The sequence below is a fragment of the Periophthalmus magnuspinnatus genome, chromosome 21 (genome assembly GCF_009829125.3).
Source record: "Periophthalmus magnuspinnatus isolate fPerMag1 chromosome 21, fPerMag1.2.pri, whole genome shotgun sequence".
Classification (NCBI taxonomy): Eukaryota; Metazoa; Chordata; class Actinopteri; order Gobiiformes; family Gobiidae; genus Periophthalmus; species Periophthalmus magnuspinnatus.
Window position 1 is genome coordinate 12,063,418 of NC_047146.1, and position 13,581 is coordinate 12,076,998.

The 13,581-nt window shown below is 41.0% G+C and overlaps 1 protein-coding gene across 1 annotated transcript in view; it reads left to right on the top strand.

Moving 5' to 3' along the window:
* Positions 1 to 13,581, top strand: part of lrp2a (low density lipoprotein receptor-related protein 2a) — a 41,678-nt gene that overhangs the window by 2,869 nt on the left and 25,228 nt on the right. Inside the window, 37 exon segments of the mRNA XM_055230759.1 lie at positions 501 to 608; positions 683 to 802; positions 878 to 994; positions 1,395 to 1,505; positions 1,591 to 1,704; positions 1,789 to 1,851; positions 1,854 to 1,904; positions 2,602 to 2,732; positions 2,734 to 2,746; positions 2,820 to 2,936; positions 3,029 to 3,157; positions 3,261 to 3,430; positions 4,562 to 4,785; positions 5,116 to 5,258; positions 5,261 to 5,321; positions 5,407 to 5,609; positions 5,794 to 5,934; positions 6,007 to 6,210; positions 6,473 to 6,665; positions 6,875 to 6,998; positions 7,074 to 7,206; positions 7,345 to 7,845; positions 7,926 to 8,165; positions 8,251 to 8,370; positions 8,636 to 8,752; positions 8,851 to 9,231; positions 9,475 to 9,489; positions 9,751 to 9,999; positions 10,512 to 10,723; positions 10,805 to 10,989; positions 11,103 to 11,331; positions 11,433 to 11,610; positions 11,715 to 11,843; positions 12,503 to 12,669; positions 12,755 to 12,898; positions 13,030 to 13,139; positions 13,399 to 13,576. Of these exon segments, the coding sequence (XP_055086734.1) occupies positions 501 to 608; positions 683 to 802; positions 878 to 994; positions 1,395 to 1,505; positions 1,591 to 1,704; positions 1,789 to 1,851; positions 1,854 to 1,904; positions 2,602 to 2,732; positions 2,734 to 2,746; positions 2,820 to 2,936; positions 3,029 to 3,157; positions 3,261 to 3,430; positions 4,562 to 4,785; positions 5,116 to 5,258; positions 5,261 to 5,321; positions 5,407 to 5,609; positions 5,794 to 5,934; positions 6,007 to 6,210; positions 6,473 to 6,665; positions 6,875 to 6,998; positions 7,074 to 7,206; positions 7,345 to 7,845; positions 7,926 to 8,165; positions 8,251 to 8,370; positions 8,636 to 8,752; positions 8,851 to 9,231; positions 9,475 to 9,489; positions 9,751 to 9,999; positions 10,512 to 10,723; positions 10,805 to 10,989; positions 11,103 to 11,331; positions 11,433 to 11,610; positions 11,715 to 11,843; positions 12,503 to 12,669; positions 12,755 to 12,898; positions 13,030 to 13,139; positions 13,399 to 13,576 (5,825 nt within the window).

The window sequence follows — 13,581 nt, forward strand, 5'->3', positions numbered from 1 at the left end:
TATGGCTGACTCAGAAGTTTAATTGAAAAACCTCAGTACCACTCAGTACCACTATTTAGTCTAATTACATTTACGATCATTAATCAGACTGTCAGTGAGACAATCAGAATGGTACATTCCTATTAGAAGAGTTTGATGGAGTGCTGTGCTACTTAACTATGCCTCCTGAATCAATCTCTCCTGAAGAGCGTCAGGGAAGGTAGTGCAGTGGTACGTTATCTTTACAGATGCCACTCAGTGTACACATCAAAAGAGGGCTGCACATGAGTGTGCAGAAGATTGTGTAAGTCTGTCTGGGGGGTGGCTGGCACGCCTGTCTCCGGGCATGTCCAAGCTGTTAACAACATGCTTTCTTATCCACATGTGCTCATTACCATCTTTTATTAAGATAGATAGTACCTCAACATGCTCTCAATTTAACAACTAGCTTGGGAGGTCAAAAGGTCATTAAGAAAAAAGCTATCACAGTTAATGATTGTGTGATTTTCTTTTTTATATAGGATGTGAGTTGGGACAATTCCAGTGCGGGGCAGGACGCTGTATCCCAGACGACTGGCATTGTGACGGGACATCTGACTGTGCAGACGACTCTGATGAGCAAGACTGCCGTGAGTCTTTCACCCTCATCTTGACACTATTTAGAACATTGGAACGTTTCTGTCACTTACAAATGTTTGCACAGCTCCTGTGACGTGTGGTAGCCTCTTCCAATGTCTAAGTGATGGGGACTGTATCTCAGAACTGTGGGTGTGCGATGGTGAGGAAGACTGTGAGGATGGCTCTGATGAAAGGCAAAATTGCCGTGAGTAACAGAAACATTTAAAAAGAAAGATTTGGCTTTGAATGTAAATCAAACTAGTGCCTGTGTGTAATGTAGCTGGGAGGACATGCACCAGTGGCCAGTTCACCTGCAGTGATGGGATGTGTATCCCGGCTGAATACCGCTGTGACCGGCTGGCTGACTGCTCGGATGCGTCTGATGAGAGAGACTGCCGTAAGTCATCTTGGGGGTGGTTTCCCCTTTTTCATCCTGTGCTCCTGTGGCATTTTAATCAATTTGTTAAGATTAAGAGGCACGCTGACTGACAGAATGGGTCACAATATACTTCTTGTTGTCAGAAGTTGATTGCAGATTCCTTGGTGGATTAGTCAAGCTGAAGTTCAGCTGCTATGCCATTATTATGCCGACATGGTAGACTCACTGCAAACTGTGGTAATCTTGCAATTGTATAAAGAATGCTGTGACGGCTGCTGTTGTTGTGGTAATGTTGTTAGATTCAAGTTTCTTATCCTCACTACTTTATGGGCTTTTCACAGTTTAGAGCTGGAATCAGCACAGTTGTCAGGATAATTTACACATGAACTTTTGGACTAAAGATGCTATAAACTTACAGATTACCCAGCATGCCCAGAGCTGAGATGCGCCAATGGGGCCTGTTACAACCGCACTCAGCGATGTGACCAAATCCTGGACTGTCGTGATGGCTCTGATGAGGCAAATTGCAGTAAGCTTACCGTTGTGTGTTCCTGTTGGTAGTTAATTTATTGATAGATTAAACATGTTTTTTTTTTCTTTTGTATGTTATCCAGCACAGCAGTGCAATTCGGGCCTCTTCCCTTGTCATAATGGCGCATGTGTTCCTCAGCGCTACGTCTGTGATCATGATGATGACTGTGGTGACCGAAGTGATGAGCTAAACTGCTGTATGTCAGCTCACTTTCTCTCTTATTGCATTCTTAGTAGTTTAGGATTTAATGTCTTTTTTTGCTTTTTTCCTTCCTCCACAGCATATCCAACTTGCAAAGGGAACTACTTCACTTGTCCTAGTGGCCGCTGTATTCACCAAGTATGGCTTGTGATGGAGAGGACGACTGTGAAGACAACGCTGATGAAAAAGGATGTGGTATGAGAAAGAAATAATGAATTAAGTACGGGTGGCATTATTGATGTTTTTTTTGATTATCTTGATGACAATATTCAGAACGTATTATGGAAATCCATTAGAAATTAAATGAACTGAAATATGCTTGTAAATCTCATGGTTGAGGTTCAAGTAAGAGAGCCTATAGTTAATGGATTGTAAAATTTATCACAAATAACTTGCGGTGTAAGTTTTAATAATGAACCATATACTTGATATTCTAATTTAGCATATCTCAAAAAAATATATTGTATTGTAATATTATCTATTTTTCTGTAAATCTCTAACCTCTAGAATGAAGCACTTTTTCTATTTTAAAGTTATAGTATCTGTAGGGTCCCAAACAAGTTTTTTCCGTTCCAACCTGGTTTACTTCCAGTTTCCATGGATGGATTGGGCTTGCAAGACGCTATGCCTGTGCTCTTTTAAATGTTTTATTCAATTGGCCCTTTGTGGCACAGGATCGTGCAGCCCCCCAAAGCGCTTTAGAAATCCTCCAGAAGGCTGTGAAGAGTGTGTGTTTTTAGAGGATGGGCTACAGAAGCACTCGGAGCCCCCATGTGACCCCCTCAAAGCCACACTCCCCTACATCCATTTAAAGTGATGACAATTTCCCTGTTTGCTCCTGTCAAAAACAAGAATACACTTGGATAAATCTGAATTCATTTACATTCTACAGATAATATACTAAGGGAGTGTTACCCAGGAGAATGGGCTTGTCCTTCATCCGGGTTGTGTATACCCATGGATCAGCTATGTGATGGGACAATACACTGTCCACATGGAGAAGATGAAACCAACATTACCGCTGGCCACACACTGCAGTCAGTATAAGTACAACAATCAATTTTCATATCAATGTCCCAAGCATTAATTTAATCTTCTCTGTGCCTTCAGGTATTTGGAAATGTGCCTCCCTGAGCTGTGAGCACCGTTGCCATGCTTCTCCTGATGGGGGCACGTGTTCATGTCCCACTGGATACATTGTCAGCAACAACTCTCGGTCTTGCACAGGTTTAGTGATTTTCAGAATTTTGCACCTCAGCTATAACTTTGATGATTTATTTTGAGTATTAATTGAATAATAATTTTTTTTATTATGTAAGACTTTGATGACTGCTCAATGTGGGGAGTGTGTGACCAGGTGTGTGAAGACCGGGCTGGTTCTCATCACTGTAGCTGCCATCCGGGGTACACACTGGAACAGCATAGATATTGCAGAGCTAATGTATCAAGTAAGTATTTGTATTTGTACACTACACATATATTTGGTTAGTTTGTTTGTTGTTGGCTCTCAACCTTTGAATGTAAAAATATATGATTTTTATTTCTTCGTAGCTGGAGCACCGTCTCTGTTGTTTTCAAACGGAAGAGACTTGTTAATAGGTGACATCCATGGCAACAACTATCGCACGCTGATTCATTCACAAAACCGTGGCGTTGCAGTGGGAGTGGACTTCCATTACAATCTTCAGAGGATATTCTGGTCGGACACAATTCAAAATAAGGTAGTTTAAAGTAAACCACTTTGTTGTAGCTGATTGAACAAACACAAAGAGCAGCATTGGGCAGAAGCTACGTGTGATAGTATTCCTTTACTTATCCCTAAAATATCAGCAGTGTTGATACTATAATAATGGGAAAAGCACTTGGCTCCTTTGCGGCGCACTCTTAATGAAGGGAAGTAGACAGAGAAAGGAATCCAAATGGCCTAATCTTGAAACCCTCCTGATATGCCGGTATGATGTTCACATACCAAGGCTTAATTTTTGAAACTCTATCTTGTTCAAAGTAATTGTGTGCTGCATTTATTTCCAATCACTACCTATGCATTCTTGGTTTTCTGTAAAGTCTTTGTTTGGCCCTTGCAATGGTTTCTTAGTCAGCGCTTTCAAATGCAGTCACTGTGTCACTGGCAGGTGAGCTTTTTAAAAGTAGGGTGAGTGCAAACAGGGCATGTGAATGCTCCAAAAAGGTGGCACTACAGGGCCATTTCCAGCTCTTCAATTACCTGCTTGTTTTTATACATCTATATCACCTTTCAAATTAAACAATGCTCTTCTAGCTAGTTTTGCAAGCCAACACTTCCATTTTGGTAAAACAAGTACTTCCAGTGAAAATCTTTTACATCTTTAATTGAGGCAACATCCGTCAACCGAAAGGTTTGATTATTGCTTGGACCAAGTTCTGTCATTGTGTTCTTAGGCAAGACACTTCACCCACCTTCCCTAGAATGAATGAGCGTGTGAATGACTGGTAGTGGTTGGAGGTGCTGATAGTGCAGATTAGCAGCCTTGCTTCCGTCAGTCTGCCTCAGGGCAGCTGTGGTCACAGAACTATCTTATAACCATTGAATGTAGAGGGAATGAATAATGATTGTTTGACAAATTTGAATAATGATTGTTTGATTGACATTGTTGTGCTTTGAGAGACTTCAAGTAGCCTGTAAAGTGCATTACAAGTGCAAGCCATTATTATTATAATTAAATATGCCATGGATTGGATGAAGTATTTTTTACATTTTCTGTTCAGTGTAAATTCGATTCTTTAGAAAAACTGCCATCTTTCCATAATAATTACATTTTATCTAACGTACCTGCATCCAATCTCTGCACAACAATGCTGTCTTTTGTATGCAGGTGTTTTCGGTGGATATGGACGGTTCCAACGTGCAGGTGGTTTTAAATGTATCAGTTGACTACCCTGAGAACCTTGCGGTGGATTGGGTGAACAATAAACTGTATGTGGTGGAGGCCAGTGTCAACAGGATTGACATGGTGGACTTTGATGGGAGTAACCGGGTCACGCTCATCACTGAAAACCTTGGAAATCCTAGAGGGCTGGCGGTGGACCCCACAGTCGGGTAAAGCACATCTTTTGGTCATCCATTCAGCCATTCCCGGTCTCCATGTACTGTATCTGTGTCGTGCTTCATTGGTGTGGAATAATGGGTATGTGTGGGAGATTAGCAGATTGCCCTGGGTGGATTAGAGAGGAGCAATGTAAGTGATGACCCTCATTGTAATCCAATAGTATAGTTCATGGGGGCAGAAAGCCAGGTGGTTACAGATATATCGTTGGACTTAAATTAATGTCTCTTTGGCGTGAGCAATAGTCACCCAACTGGAAACTAATTTAGCGTTAAAACTAATATTTGAAAACTTAAATGATATTCCTCCTTATATTGTTGTAGGTATATGTTTTTCTCTGATTGGGAGGCACTAAATGGACAGCCAGGTCTTGAACGGGCCTACATGGATGGAACCAACCGCTATGGCATCATACGGAGCAAATTGGGCTGGCCCGCTGGCATCACAGTTGATATTGAGGCACAACGCATTACTGGGTTGATAGCCGCTATGACTACATAGAGACGGCAACATATGATGGCCTTTATAGGTAAATAAGTCACACATTTCACATAAGTCAAACATTTACCTTGTCTTGTTTTTTATGACAAATTAAATATGTTTTTAATTTAAAGGAAAACTGTGGTTCATGGAGGAGCAGCAGTCCCCCACCCATTTGGCATCAGTCTGTTTGAACACACTGTCTACTTCACAGACTGGACAAAGATGGCTGTGATGAAAGCTAACAAGTTCACTGACTCAAACCCTCAAGTGGTCTACCGCACATCTCAAACTCCACATGGTGTTGCTGTCATCCATCCACTCAAACAGCCCTACGGTAGGATGTGTTCAAAAAGATCACCAGATCGTAATTATATACAGTATTTATAATTTATAGAGAGCTATTTTTATGCAGTGTGTCACTGTATATGAAACTGTGGATTTTGACACAGTATAAATGTATATAATAAAGAGAAAAAAACAATATCTCCATAACAACATGTCCTGTTTTTCCTCATCAGTGTCAAGCCCGTGCAGTGTCAACAGAGGTGGCTGTGAGCAGATTTGTGTCCTGAGCCACAGGAGTGACAATGGGGGACTGGGGTACCGCTGTAAATGCAGAATGGGTTATGACCTGCATAATGATGGAAAGAGATGTGTTGGTTTGTAAAATTCTCTTAAATTATTCTGCAAAAGTGTAGTTTTGTTGCTAACCAGTTGTTGTTTCTTTTAAGGTGTCAGGCAGTTCCTGCTGTTCTCTAGTCAGTTGGCTGTAAGAGGAATCCCTTTTAACCTTTCTTCTCAGGAAGACATCATCCTGCCCATCACTGGGTCACCCTCCTACTTTGTTGGGGTGGACTTTAGTGCAGAAGACGATGCAATATTCTTCTCAGATACCACAAAAAATATTATCTACAAACAAAATGTAGATGGCACTGGTGAGTAATGTAGTAGTGAGTGAGTAGTAGTAGTGTAGTAATTTAAGTCAGGTGACCAAATGTACAAAGAAGCAAACAAGAACATCTTTTATAGAAGACAAAAGTCATCACTCTGATCTTCCCGGTTGTTTTTGGAGCAGCTTTGGCTCTTTCTGTCCTGCACATTTTGTGGAAATGCAATCTGACAGTCTATTTATTATTTAAATCTGCTTCTCTTTTATCTCTGTGGCAAACGGTGGCTTGACTGCTTTGATCTGTGCAGGCAGGGAGGTACTGGCAGCCAATCGTGTGGAAGGAGTGGAGGACCTGGCTTATGACTGGATCTCAAAAAACCTTTACTGGACAGACCCCCGATACAGGAGCATATCTGTCCTGAAGCTGGCAGACAAGTCCAGGAGGGCCATTGTACAAAACCTTAATAACCCCAGAGCCATTGTGGTACACCCTATTCTCGGGTAAATAATACATGTACTTCTAACAGCCTTGAGGTCATAAAGCCATAGAATGTGAGAATAGTTTGAAGGGAAGCATTGTCTGAACTTTGCTAAATTGATTCACAAGTCAAGCATTCATTTAGACAATTTATATTATACCTACCCACAACAGAGTATATGTCAATATATAACATTTATAACATTGACCTAACAATGGTTTATATCTTTAGATATATTTTCTGGACTGACTGGTACAGACCAGCAAAGATTATGAGGGCTTGGGGTGACGGGTCACATGCCATGTCGATTGTAAACACCACTCTTGGTTGGCCAAATGGTCTAGCCATTGACTGGATGGTAAGTCAGAATTTTTACACATGAAGTACTTGGTTAATGCCATATTTAACTTGTGTGTTCATTTCAATTTGTAGTGCAATGCGTCTTTATTGGGTGGATGCATTCTTTGATAAAATTGAGCACAGCAATTTTGATGGACAGAGCAGGATTTCTTTGGACCGTATCTCACAGATCTCTCATCCTTTTGGCCTGACTATTTTCGACGGTAAAGAATGTTATCAGATCGTGTATTGACTGTGTGCCTCTTGCTTTAATGAGGCTCATTTAAGGGGCTACTAAAGTTACTGTGAAGTAATGAAAGATTCAATACTAAGGTTTATGCTCTGTTGCACCTGTCATCCAGGCTATGCATACTTCACTGACTGGCGACTGGGTGGCATCGTGCGTGTGCGCAAGACTGACGGTGGGGAGATGGTCATTATTAGACGAGGAATCAGCCACATCATGCATGTTCAAGTTCCTTAACTCTAACCTCACAGATTGGTAAGCTATTTATCTTTTGTAACAGCACACATTATTAACTGTAACCTAAACTCCCACATTTTTCTATCTCCTCATATAGGTTCAAATTTTTGCAACAGACCAACAAATCCAAATGGAGACTGCAGCCACTTCTGTTTCCCAGCTCCTAACTTCCGCAGAGTGTGTGGGTGTCCATATGGAATGAAGCTATCACCTAACCATCAGATATGTGTAGAGGACCCTTCGAATGAGCCCCCCACCCTGCAATGTGGAGTCAACTCTTTCTCCTGTGGCAATGGCAAATGTGTCCCGAACAGCTACAGATGTGATGGTGTTGATGATTGCCATGACAACACAGACGAAGTCAACTGCGGAGTTCACAGTAATATTTCAGATACTGTTTTTATACATGTACCCCTGTTGTGTTGAATCCTGTTTATACAGTGTGTTTATACATATTAGATACCACATGCTCCCCCTCTGCATTCACCTGTGCAAACCAGCGCTGTGTTCCTGCTTCATGGCGTTGTGATGGGCACAATGACTGCTTTGATAACAGCGATGAGAATAACTGCCCTACACGAGTACCTGGGACCTGTCCTGCCAATCAGTTTGCATGTGCCAACCAGCACTGCATCCCACATACCTGGCGTTGTGATACAGATAATGACTGTGGAGACAGTTCAGATGAAGAAAACTGCCGTAAGTATAGCCTACTACCATCAACATCATCAAGGTTTTTTTTTTCAATTGATTATCATTTGACATTGTCTGAATGTGTTTACAGATATTGGCGGCACCTGTCATCCTGGACAGTTTCAGTGTCCTGACCATCGGTGTATTGACCCTAATTATGTCTGTGATGGTGACAGGGACTGTGTAGATGGAGCAGATGAACAAGGATGCAGTAAGTGCTTTTATAGTAGGCTATGACACTTTAACAGGTAACCTCTAGAATAATTTGAAGAGTTCTAAAATCTTAACCTGTTTGCAAGTAAAATATACTAGAAAAGTTGTACAGATCAAGTGATCGACTAGAGAAATTCTATGGGATTTTGTTAAGCCTATTACTTTATTGATCTCATTACTTGTTGCATAAGTCATGTATGCACCTGCATAAACCACTGAAATGTCAGATTTAACATACTTGTGTACTTGCTTGCCCTTGACAGTCTACAACTGCACTTTGAATGAGTTCAAGTGTGCTAATGGCCACCAGTGCATCAACTCGTATTACAGATGTGATGGAGTCTTTGACTGTAATGATCGCTCAGACGAAAGAGACTGTCGTAAGTAACTCTATAATTCAGTGCTTATAGTTATCCATCAAATATTAAAAAAACGGCTAAACCACATGTTTGACTCATTATATTTGTATTGCTCCCAGCTACAAGACCTCCAGGGATGTGCCACCACGAGAGTGAATTTCAGTGCCAGTCGGATGGCAGCTGTGTGCCATCGACTTGGGAGTGTGATGGGCACCCAGACTGTGAAGATGGCAGTGATGAGCATCATGCCTGCCCCCCTCGCACCTGCCCCTCCACAATGTTCCGCTGTGATAACGGCAACTGTGTACTGCCCAGCTGGATTTGCGATGGGGACAATGATTGCAGAGACATGACTGATGAACGGGACTGTCCCACACCTCCTTTCAGATGCCCTAGCTGGCAGTGGCAATGTCCTGGCCACAGTGTTTGTGTCAACCTCACCAGGGTTTGTGACAACACCCCCGACTGTCCCAATGGGGCGGATGAGTCTCCACTCTGCAGTAAGTCCAATTGTAATCTCTTTGTGTTGTTTGATTTGTTTTAATTTGTTTAATCAAAATTCACATCATATGAAAATATCATATTTTTTGATTCACTGTGGCATAGTGTCTTTATTTTACCAGTAAAAATATGAAAATTTTAAAATGTGTGTGTGTTAAATCAAGCATGATTGTGATTTCACCTATTAATCTAAACACAATCTGTGATCTTCCTTTCTTGCCTTTCTTTCTCAATATCATCAGATGAGCCCTTACCAGGTAAGAAAACGTGTTGAATCTTAATCTGTATTACAATAGTTTGATTTTTTACAAACATTTTTCCAACACTCAAATTAATATTATGAATCCTCTCAAATATGTGTAAAACATAATATGTTTGATCTGACAGAATTATAGTTACAAATATTTTTGTCTCATTCATATTGTTTTTAAAATAATTTTAGTTAGTTATTTTGTTAAGAAATAGGAATAGTTATTCTAGACTTAGGTTTAATTGATTCTTTATCCTATTGCACCCAGATCAGGAAAGCTGTTCAGACAACAATGCAGGCTGCACTCATGGTTGTATCCAAGGCCCTTTTGGGGCACAGTGCACATGCCCTTTAGGGTTCCAACTGAGCAATGACTCTAAGACATGTGAAGACATGGATGAGTGTAACCCCCCTGGACTTTGTAGCCAGCATTGTTTCAATGAAAGAGGCTCCTTCCGCTGCCACTGCCAAGATGGCTACACCCTTGAGGCAGACCAGCGAACCTGCAAAGCCTCAGGTAAGAGGGTTTCACATTATCAGGAAATGTAAGTAAGTAAATTTGAGAAATAACATTATATGGATGATTTTCCCTCATTATTTCTCATAGCACATTTTTTACTTGCTGGCTTTTGGGCTGGAATTAACTATAATTAGGTTCTACTTGGCCTCTAAACTACAAGCCTAACATAGTCTCTCCTCTTCCATCTCTTTGCTGGCTGATCTGATTTCTATAGATAAGACAAATAACATATATGTCAGTCACCATCCATCGCTGGCTAAATTAGTACATAATCACCAACAAAGAGCTGTTTATAGGGAGCGTGCCCGACATGAGCTCCTCTTCAGACTTCAGAGAGATAACCTGTTGAAAGACTTTGCCGTACAATAGCGCATTATTTGGGCACATTCCCGGAGGACTGCCATCTGAGTCTCCTCTCTTTAAATGTCCTGGTGTTTCTCTGTGTCAGACAAGCACAAGCTGATAAAGGATCTATTTGAATGAAAGGTTTGGACACTGTTCTGTCACAGATTCTCGAGAAGCCTTCTTGCTGGTGGCCAGTCGAAACCAGATCATACAGGACGATATTACCAGTCAGCCCAACGTGGTGCGCTCTGTGGTTCGCGATGGACGCAATATTGTAGCCATAGACTTTGATTCGGTAACAGACCGAGTGTACTGGTCCGATACAAGCCAGGATCGAATCTGGAGTGCTCATAAAAATGGAAGTGAAAGGACCGTGGTGAGATTTCTATTTATTTCCAAATAATTATTAATTAAAATATTGGACTGCTGTTTTTAAATGTAGTTTTTGTCTGCTCAGATATTTGACAGTGGGGTGACGGTCACCGAAAGTCTTGCCGTGGATTGGGTAGGAAGAAACCTGTATTGGACAGACTATGTTTTGGAAACGATTGAAGTGTCTAAACTGGATGGCACCCATCGCACTGTACTAGTGAGTGAAAATGTGACCAACCCTCGGGGCCTGGTGCTGGACCCAAGAGAGAGGTCAGTGGTGTCTAGCTTTTTCTTTGTCATTATATTGGACTATGATGCCTACTTTAGTTTCATCTTCTGTTTTTAAAGCAACTGATGTTAAAAGATGAATATCCAACTTGCAGCACTCACCTGATGTTCTGGACTGACTGGGGCAGAAATCCACGCATTGAGAGGGCCAGCATGGATGGGAAGTTGAGGACTACAATCATAAACAACAAACTCTACTGGCCAAATGGTCTTACCATAGACTACCCAAACAGATTGTTGTACTTTGCTGATGCCTACCTGGATTTTATTGACTATTGTGACTATGAGGGCAAGAACAGAAAGCAGGTTCTAGCCAGTGATCTGGTGAGTGCCATTCATTTCTATTTGTCATCATCACTATAAATTGACTGAGTTGAGTTAATTTTTTCGAATGACATGACATTGTTGCTACTCTCCATTAAAAGGTACTTCAACACCCCCATGCAATTACCATTTTTGAGGATTTTGTGTATTGGACTGACAGATACATTAACCGTGTGATGCGAGCACACAAGTGGCATGGGGAGAATCAGACAGTGATGCTTTTTAACCTGCCACAGCCTATGGGTCTGGTAGCTGTGCACCCCGCTAGGCAGCCTACAGGTAAATCGCAACATGTTATCTTGAGAATATTAGATCTTATTTAAATTAAAATAAAATATATTTCATAAGTGCATTTAAGATTTACATGATCATCTTTTCTTCAGGTGAAAATCACTGTTTAAGGAGCCATTGTTCTCATATATGCCTGCTATCAGCTGTGGGACCAAATTACTTCTCGTGCGCATGCCCCTCAGGATGGACACTGGCACCAGACCAAATCAACTGCTTGAGAGGTACAGTATGATTCCTGCCAAATGGAGCAATACATTTACCACCTTCTTTTAATGAAGCCTGAAGTAATTCAGACATGGGATGTAGTAACAGACACATAATAACATTGGTTCAGTATTGTCTCATAGATATAAGAATAGTGAAAGCCAGGTGAGAGATCCAGATGGTTGTCAACAGCCCCATATTAATTTTAATACACTCTTCCAGACTTATCAATGATCATACCTGTTTTTCAACTTCTTAGGAAGACAGGCAACCTTTAATTCAAAATCTTCCTTCAGGTCAACAGCTTAAGTCATCTCAGGTTTCAGCTGATTCAAGCCAAGCAGAACACAGTCTCCCCCAGGGCTCTGATTATCCAAGAATGAAAATGCCCCACAGCCATTCACTGATACTAATCTTTGATGACAATGCAAATAGAATGAACTTTTGCTAGTCAACTCTTCCTATAGATTAAGACCTGGTATCTTAGGTTTGCCAAATCTCATTCACAAAAACCTTGAGTTTTAGATTACTGAGTAATTTCCTAAATCAGGAAGTCTTAGCTTCTTGATTATGCCTCTGAATTGCATGACTTATACAAGTTTTAGTTGGAAATATGAGCCTATTACACTGTAGTTTTTGTTTTTGGGTCACCAATTTTGTCATCATATGTTTGCAGATGAGGAACCGTTCCTGATTATTGTAAGAGACAGTATCATCTATGGCATTTCCTTAAATCCCGATGACAAGAGTAATGACGCCATGGTTCCTGTGGCTGGTCTCCAAAATGGATATGATGTTGATTTTGATGACAGTGAACAGAATATTTACTGGGTGGAGCATCCAGTAAGGCTGATGACTGATTGATTGATTATATTTGAATATAGGGCTAAATTAACATAATTAATATAAAAATCTGTTTTCTGCATAGGGTGAAATTCATAAAGTGAGGTCGGACGGAACAAACAGGACTGAGTTGGCCCCTGCTGCCATCCTTGGCTCCCCTGTTGGCCTGGCTCTGGACTGGATGACTGAGAATCTGTATTACACCAATCCAGCCACACAATCTATTGAGGTATTGAATATCCTGCCTGTAACATTCTTGGTTATTGTAAAGAAGCAATGTTGTATATAAGATTGAGAATTGAGATATAAGATAAATATATATATAAGAGATATAAGAATTGACATTGATTTCTCAACTAGGTTTTGAAGCTAAAAGGGGAAGTGCAGTATAGGAAAACTCTGATCACAAATAACGGCTCTCCTACTGGCGCTGGCAGTCCTGTTGGCATAGCAGTGGACCCTGCACGTGGGTAAGCCCCATTCAACACAGTCCTGGCACAGCCACTCATCGCCACTCTCATTGAGCGTGAACAGCCACCTCAAAGCTATCTGCTTTGCCTCAAGAGAGAATTCAACTAGTGTTACTGAACCTTTCAGCAGCCTCCTACGTCTAAAGTGTGATACATTGTATCTGTATAACCAAACAGATGAAGAGATCAGTTTGCCATTCAGTTTAAATTTAGAGAAAATAAGGTATTTAAGTCTGCTGTTTTTCTTTTGTCTTTTAAGCAAACTCTATTGGACAGACCACGGAACAGAAAGTGGCATCCCTGCTAAGGTGGCATCTGCAGACATGGATGGCCAAAACCCTGTCAACTTGTTTACCAATAATTTAGACCACATTGAATTCCTCACTGTGGACATCAAAGACAATAAGTTGTATTGGGCTGTAACAAGCACTGGCATGGTATG